The sequence below is a fragment of the Glycine max genome, chromosome 18, assembly GCF_000004515.6.
Source record: "Glycine max cultivar Williams 82 chromosome 18, Glycine_max_v4.0, whole genome shotgun sequence".
Lineage (NCBI taxonomy): Eukaryota > Viridiplantae > Streptophyta > Magnoliopsida > Fabales > Fabaceae > Glycine > Glycine max.
Genome location: NC_038254.2, coordinates 51,945,085 through 51,953,541, shown reverse-complemented (window position 1 = coordinate 51,953,541; position 8,457 = coordinate 51,945,085). Strand labels below are relative to the sequence as shown.

Sequence of the window (8,457 nt, the reverse complement as noted above, 5' to 3'; positions counted from 1 at the left end):
ATTTGTTTCCGAATAATACATTATTGGAAAAGTATAAAAAAAACTTTTAAATGTGATTAAATTGCTTATAATTAGTTTCATACTCAACCCAAAGAGCCAAATTTTGTAAAATTACCTTGGGCTTTCACCATGAAGCTAAAAATCCTAACTATGGTGATTAAATAAATGTAAATTACTAAAAGATATTATCAAACACTTTTACGCTCTATCATTAAAAACACAACTTATAATTTTAAAGAGTTTTTGATTAAAAATTATCAAACAATTTTTTACTTTATTTTTTAAGATTTTATCTTAGACAAATAAGTTTAAGATAATTCTAGTTAAAATATATTTTTAATCTTTGTAAAACTAATAAAGATTGGGCTTAATTCCTATAAAAAAAAATTGTCTATTTTTTGTCTTCCTAAAATTAAAATGTATCATTGTTTATCTCAAAATAAGACTTGGTTATATCCAACTTATAATTTTTAATTTAAATTATAAAATTATATTTTTGGGATTAAAAACTAAAATTATAAAATTTAAATCTCCAGGGGACCTTCCCATGGATCCCTACTGCTGCAATCACACACACTACTCTGGTAATCTAAATCAGTCGTAATTCACAGATGGATATTTATGCCAAACACAACACTCAAATACTATTAAGTCTTTTCTCTCTCTCTCTCTCTCTCTCTCTCTCTCTATATTGCATTGGAGTAATGGGGCTAGGAGTGTCGGTTGGGAGGCAGAAGGAAATGATGACTAGTGAGGCTCATGTGAGGCACCTTCTTTTTTGCAAACTTAAAAAAATGTGTGGGCTAATTTGAAAGGGAATTTTTTTATTTATTTAAATTATTGTTGGTTTGAGTTTGATTTGAATTGGTTCTGTATTGGAGGATTTGAACCAAAGGTCAAAGACCAAGGTTTCTGTGGTTGGAACTGCAACTTTAAATCTAGTTGAATTTGCATTTGTGGTTGATCAAAAGGATTTTACATGATTGGCTTGATGATTTTGAAAAGGGTGATTTGGATGAGGTGAAAAGGAGGATTTTAGTGTGAGGAAATCACTTAGTTATGGGAAACTGGTCTATGCAAATGCTGGGGGAGTGTATTTTGATTCTTGTGGCCTAGGATCAGGTGAAGGAGGATTTCATTATGAATGCTTTTTTTTTTTTTTTGTTGCAATCTGGGGTGATTATTATATTTTAAAATTTAAATTAAAAAAATATGGCATAAGTTCAAAGCCATTCAATCATTATTCTAAGTAAAAAAAGTAACACATTATAATTTTACAAAGAATAAAAAATAAACCAATTTTTTTTTTGTAGAAACTATAAATCTGAACTTCAATAATTTTACCCAAACTAAAAACATATTTTAGTTTTAAAAAAAACATTAAAAGAAACATAACCGAACAAGTTTAGCTAGCCATACTATACATACGTATTGTTTTTGCTCCACATTGAATTTGATAACAAAGTCGAAGCAACTTGTAGGCTTAGGCTTTAATGGGATAGTTTGGGCTTTACTCTTCTTCTTGGGCTGGGGTTTTGTTCGATTTCCTTTATTATTATTTTTTGGTACAAAGTTGAATTTCCTTTATTAACATTTACCCTTTTCTTTTTCTGTTTCTGTCTTTTCTTTATTTTACTTTTATGGACAAATATTTTTATGAATATGAAGAGAATATATTTCAGTTGGTTGAGAAAAATACACAAATATTATAAACTTATTAGTAAATATTTTCGATTTTCACAAATAAAAAAATATTTTCTATAAGTATCAAAACTTAAGATAACAAATTAAGCTAGAATAATTATGCAGTACATTGAATTTGAAAATAAAATAAATTGTTGCTCATCCATTTATTCTAATCGGAATATTTTATTTTAAACAGTTTGATAAATTAAATTGAATTTTACATGAATGACAAAATAAATAATGAACAAATGTATTTTTTATATTATTAAAAATAGATTACTTTCCCAACTATAAGCTGAACAAATCACCATTAGACCCGAAAAGGAAAGGAAGGAATAAAATTTAGTGTATTAACACAAAATTTAACAGTTTAAATTTCTAATACATATTTTAAGTTTGATTTATAAGATAAAATGTGATTTATTTTTATTTTTTTATAAGAAATAAGAAAAGAAAGAAAATTCCATAATTTCATCTCTCTTAATAATTAATATTTATCGATAGATAAATAAATAATTTGTCTTAATTTTATTGAAATATTGAAAGATTACAATTTAAAGTCTCCGAACGCAAAAATGGAGGGTATAGGGATATTTTTTCTTTAAAATGTTTATAGAATAAAACTTTTGAATAACTAAAAAATAAAACAAAAATTTATATTAAAAGCAATATAATAAAAAATGTAAAAGCTTTAAACTAAATTACATTTTTTTAAAATACGTCTATTTCAGACTATCGGTTCTTCTTATTTTTCTTTCATTTGATTTCACTCCGTTAGGACCGTCACCGTTTAACCCTAGAATTTTGGCCTTTCTTCTCTTTTCTTCATTTTTTTCCCCCTAAAAGCATTTCACAAAGAGAAGACACAGTGGATCGTGGTTTCACTTCATTTCAGGTACTCCCTTCTAAATCGCCATTTTTGTGAATTTCAATTGTTCAGCATTTCCATGCACCATTTTTTTTTCTCTGCTGAAACACAAGGACTAGTCCATTCATTTTCTTAATGGAGTAACTAATAACTGTACTATTCCTACAGACCAAACATGGTGCAGTGGCATAGGCACGTTTTTCCCTTTCTTCGCCACATTCACAAGCGAGTATTGGAACCCCAGGCCACTCATTCAGCTCCAAGCCTTGTAATTTCTCGCTTAGCCTCTTCTCTTTCACAAGGTTAAGAATTTTTTTTTCTCACTTGCCCTTTTGTTGTTTTCACTTTTGTGGTATTGGTTTTGGTGAAATTTGTGAGTTTTATGGGTTCATTAGCATTAAACCTTGCTTTGGTAATGTAGGTCAGTTGGGGAGGAGAACATGGACAACAACAACTTTGCCCTGTTTTTCAAGACCCGTTTTTCTCACTTTCCAACATCAGGTAAAAATTTGTGTTTTGATTGCATGATCATCAGTTGATTGCCCATTTGAATAGCTTGTAAAATCAATTTCTCATATACCGTGATTTGTGTCCCATTGTAATATCTATGGTTGAGTTGAGATTGCTTTAGACACAGGTAAGTGAGAAAATAAATCCTAGATAAACAGTCACTTCATACTCAACAAAACCAGATTTGTATGTAACCAACGATGCTAAACTTATAATTTCAATAGAAGAATACATGCATACACTCTAGTAGTGATTCGATTTGTGTAATAAGATTCAGATACATCCGCACAATTCATAAATCAAGTTATAGATGAAGCTTTGAAGCAAAGAAAAAGCTTATGTTCTGCAGTTTTGATATGAGAACTGCTAAAAAATGTAACATCGATTGAGCCAGTAACATAGCTTCCAAAGAATCTCACAAGAACATAATCAATATTTTTAACTGAATGAAGAAGAGCTTTCATGTACCCTTTTACTAATTAAATATTTTCTGTAGCTGTTATGGTATACATAAGGTTACAGTATCCAAGGGGACTTGTCGAATATTTGTTGGTTGATACTTTGTAGTTTTAGATTTTAGTATGATATTTGAAAAATTCATTAACTCAATTTAGTTACATGTGCTCTCAAAAAAAGATAGGTACCAGAGTAATCCCCAATTATTTTAGGTATATGAATACTCTAGTCAAGTATACTAGTTTCTACCTTAAATTGCTCATGCATTGTTTTCTATCTTCCTGGCTAATTGGTTATCAATAATAAGGGATTTCTTGAGCAAATCTAGGTCACTTTCCTCTGTTTCGGAACTCTCTTCAGATCCATCATCCTTGAATGCAGTGAAATCGGTTAGGCATTGCACATAAGTTATATGTATCAATATTGATGTTTAGTATGTCCTTATTCACTCAATAAATGAAATGATACATTGAATATGAAAAAGAGATTCAAACATTATTTGCAGAAATCAAGTTGCAATCACATGCATGCAGATTAGGAGTAAGGCAAAAAATGGTGTCAGTTTATAAATTAACATAATCCCTATCAGCAGTTGTGGTTATGTAATTCCTAACACTCACTTTACATGAAGAAGATGAAAAAGCAATTGTAAAGCTCCAGAATCACCACAGACCTCCCACACTGCTGATTGGACATCTGTATCTGATAGCTGTCTCTCCCTTTCAGGTCCAACAAACTTTATAGAAAACATGAACATAAACAATTCAAATTAATAAAATGCTTATTACTTACCTTCTAGGTAAATGTAATAAAGTGACCTCATATTATCCGAGCTTAAAATCAGCCAACAATTAAAGGAAGGACTTGTAATTGACCTTTAATTCACTATTATCATGGTTATATAATTATAAAATAAATAAAAGCAAATAAATGGAAGTTATTAATGTATTAATGATGTTTTGTTGATAATTATAAAACAACTAATAAAACATGTAACTGCATTTGATCTTGAAAATTAATTGCATTACAATGGATTGGTTTAGTAGTTGACCATTGTCATCAATAGCACTGTTATATTGACACATATGCAGCAGTGATTTATACAGCCAGTTGTTTTCCTTGATTATTTTCTGTCTGAATATTGCTGTCTTCTAAGTTGTAAGCAATTTTAACTATATTGTCTTTAAAAGATAAGAGGTTGTCCCCACAATGGAAGCACGGAATCACATGTCAAGTGGCCAAGTCACTTCACCTGTACTAGTGTACAGTAGTAGTCAACTAATGGAAGGCATAGCAAATGTGGTAAATCTTGATAGGGAAGTTGTACCACTGAAAAACAAAACACAGTTTCAGTGAAAACGGTAGGAGCTAATAGTTTTACATTCCAAAGGAAATATGAAAAACAAAATGTTGCATAGAAACCAAACCTCTTCCAGCATTGACGAAACCTTGAAAAGTTCATCTTCTTGCATGGCTATGGCCCTCAAAGTAGTCATGATTATCTCAGGGAACACCAACTTGTTTATCTAAGATGGTGCCTTTGGTTGACCACTCCAACTATAGTTGCAAACTTTGTCAACTTTGCCCTTATTATTTTCTCCATTGTTTTGGGTGCCTAGTAAACATAAAACAAAGAAACAGAAGGGGGAAATTTTAGTATGCATAACCAGTCTTCCTTTTTTGTTTTCTCCAGGGTAACCATATTTCCTGGAAATCTCACTTTTGGTATCTTAATCATATCAAAGCACAAGGCTTATAATCTACCCTAGAATGTGTCAATCTTTCATCTGTTACAGTTAGGAGAATTTGGATTCTGGACCTTTCTTGTGGTTTCTCTAATAAGTCATCCTTTCGTGTCTTAATTCATTTTCCTAATTGAAAAAAGTTCACCATTGATAAATATATTTGAAAATTTAAAGTTCCTTCTAAGGAGAAGGCTTTTGCTTGGACTGCTGGATTGAATGGGATCAATAGTAGTGATTCTTGCTTGATCAATTCTGATTTTGTTATACATTTGATTTTACATTGTTTGTTTGCTAATATTTTGCAGAATAGCTGAATAGGCTCTTTCTTGGACTTTGTGATCATACTTAATTATGTTTTGAGATTAAATAAACAAGTTTGTTTATAGTTATCTTCCAAATCATTTTACAACCTTGGGGCATACTAAGCTAGTGTTATAAATATTCTAATCATATGTATGTATGTACGTACGTACGTACTTACGTACTCTGACCATACTCTTTTTTTAACTTCATCCTTTGGTGTTTTCCATTTCAGGGAATATCAAGTTCTGCTCAGTTGCTGGCAAATTCATCAGAGGAAACACCTGTTTTGTCACCTTTAGCCCCAGTTTCATTATTGAGTAGTTCAAAAGGTGAAGACCAGAAGCAGAAAGTTGTTACTAAGCCAGAAAAAGTTCAAGCGATATTAAAGGCAATAAAACAGGTTTGAGATGCCTTATCACTGTTTGTGATTGATTGCTTTTGGTTTTCGAGTTGGTTTTCTTACATTAAGGGCATGTTTGATAAACCTGAAAAGTTATACATTGAATGTATTTTGTTTGAAAAGATTCTAATTTTAAGTGCTGAAAAGTGCATCAAAGAAAACCTATAACATTTTTGTATATCAAACATGACAACCAAAGTTTCCTATAACATTGCACTAAATTTTAATTTTTTATTTTTTTTTATTTCCTGATTGTGACTCTTGATATGTGAAATCACATGGAGCTCTAACTAATCCAAGTCAGGTTAGGTGGACCCATTTAAGGGGATAAAACTTTCCCTTTGCCTATTTTTTCTATTCACAAAGCTCAAACCTAATACCTTATTTAAATGAAACTAATATTGTCACTTGGACCAATAGATGTTAACTTTTGGTGTTATCTTGATAGAGCATTTATTTTATTTCATTTTAACTTGCTAATCACATTTCTAGTATGCATGCTTAGCAATAATATAAAGTGGACATAAGTATCATCACAAGTATATTCAGCTTAGCGATAATATAAATATTGAAAAATTACAATGTTATGTTACATTTATGTGGTACCACTGCCTAGCTACTTGCTAAGAAACTTCTGTGTGTTTTAACCAGCATGTAACAACTTTTGCAGAAAAGTTGGCATCTAACTTTTTAGCCATTGAAATACCTTCCTTGGTTTGCTGTGGAACCTGTCTTAATTTATGGTTTAAGAAGGGTTTGATTAATATCTGACTAGTTGCACTTTTTACATATCTTGTTCTCTATGGTATTTCAGAGTCCAAAGAAGGTCAACTTGGTTGCTGCTCTGGTTCGTGGTATGCTTGTTAAAGATGCATTGATGCAGTTGGAATTGACAATAAAACGAGCAGCAAAAACTGTATATCAGGTAGTAGGTAGTAACACTAGGTATTTTTCATTGTCACCTCATTGGACAAGCTTGCAAAATCTATAATTTTAATTGCTTTCAAAGTTTCTCTGTGAAAGCATCAGGTTTTGATTAAAAAAAAAAATTCAACTCATTCTTTGCCCCCTGCCCTAGCCCTTTTACTTTGTCATTGATCTCAAGGGCCAGGTTTCAATGAGGTTATATAAATTTTTACATGGGACAATGTCATGACAGTGAGTGAGAAGGAATTGCAAATTCATTTCCTTGTTAGATTTAATTTTCTAATTTCATGATTTTTTTCCACTTATAACACCAATATCAAATTCGATGGGATTCCTGCTCTTCCATGCTTTACACAGGTATTTAACATAACCATTTATGATAATTTAGATTTGAGATATGTTTGGTTTCAGTGGAGGAGGAAGGCTATTTTATTACACCTTCTATAGGGTAAAGCAAAGTTGTACGTGGTTGTTTTAAAATCCTACACGTTGCAGGTTATTCATTCAGCCCGAGCAAATGCCTCTCACAATCATGGGTTAGATCCAGAACGTCTCATTGTTGGTAATATTTTGAAGGTCATAATTATTAGAAGTGAAATTGTTGTCACATGATTTACAATTGTATATTACGGCATTGTTTAATCCATGTAGACAATTACATTTAGTGGGAAAAAGGCTTGGTTGTTCTATCTCTGATGATGCTGCATTCTTGTTTCTTACAGCGGAAGCATTTGTAGGAAAGGGGTTTTATAAAAAGAGACTTTGGCCCCATGCCAAAGGAAAATCATCGCTTAGAGTAAGACCAGAATGCAGGCTAACAGTTGTAGTAAGAGAGATAACTGCTGAAGAAGAGGCAGAGATTGCTAGGCTGAGGGTCCACAACTTCAAGAGACTCACCAAGCGTCAGAAACGACTTGTGCCTCATCAGCTCATTGAGTCCAATCCTATTTGGGGCCGCAAAAACAAATCTAGTGGTCAAAACTTGAGTGCTACACCTGCATGAGCTGAGCTTTTGCTTGTTTCCAAGTTTCCATGCTTATGGCATTTTTCGTGTAATAGAAGATTCTTCTTGGCCATCACATAATATGGAAACAGTTGAGAAATATGTCTGTCCCTTGTTGCAAATGATAGAATTTTGTACTGGATCATGCTTATTAGCTTATTATTTTTCTTCCTACTAGGTGCTATAAAGGATATGTCCTGTTCAATCAGCAGCATGAATCTCCTCTTGTTTTGTGGGGAAGTATAAACCTATGATTTTTTATTTTAAAAATAAGTTTACACTTGCATCATTTTATTAGTTGTGCTTTAATTATTTATAGTATCTGGAGCGTTGAACTTATTAGCAACATATCAAACTGCAAATGAGTGTGTTTTTTTTGGTTAAAAACAACAAATGAGTTCGGTATCAACTGTAACTTTGATTTCATTGCAAAACTACGATACACAAATAGAATGGCACAGGTTTCAGATTGTTGTGCATTAATTGTAGGATCAATCACTGTGTACGAACTCAGCTCTATACTTTGTTGGTTGGATTTGAAAGTGAACAACTCTGGACA

General features: G+C 31.7%; 1 protein-coding gene across 1 annotated transcript; it reads left to right on the top strand.

Moving 5' to 3' along the window:
* The first annotated feature begins 2,443 nt into the window (after positions 1-2,443).
* LOC100789663 (50S ribosomal protein L22, chloroplastic) lies at positions 2,444-8,168 on the top strand. Its single transcript, XM_003552314.4, has 7 exons — positions 2,444-2,581; positions 2,723-2,856; positions 2,976-3,055; positions 5,801-5,968; positions 6,783-6,893; positions 7,391-7,457; positions 7,618-8,168. Exons 2-7 carry the CDS (start codon positions 2,730-2,732, stop codon positions 7,896-7,898), a joined length of 834 nt encoding a protein of 277 aa, XP_003552362.1. The 5' UTR covers positions 2,444-2,581; positions 2,723-2,729; the 3' UTR covers positions 7,899-8,168.
* Positions 8,169-8,457: the final 289 nt, after the last annotated feature.

What these genes read in the sequence shown, in the direction of transcription:
- LOC100789663 (XM_003552314.4), top strand. Translation starts at nt 2,730, where the DNA reads ATGGTGCAGTGGCATAGGCACGTTTTTCCCTTTCTTCGCCACATTCAC. An exon ending in TTCTCACTTTCCAACATCAG is followed by an intron (nt 3,056 to 5,800) that starts GTAAAAATTTGT and finishes TTTCCATTTCAG; the next exon opens with GGAATATCAAGTTCTGCTCA. An exon ending in TCCAGAACGTCTCATTGTTG is followed by an intron (nt 7,458 to 7,617) that starts GTAATATTTTGA and finishes TGTTTCTTACAG; the next exon opens with CGGAAGCATTTGTAGGAAAG.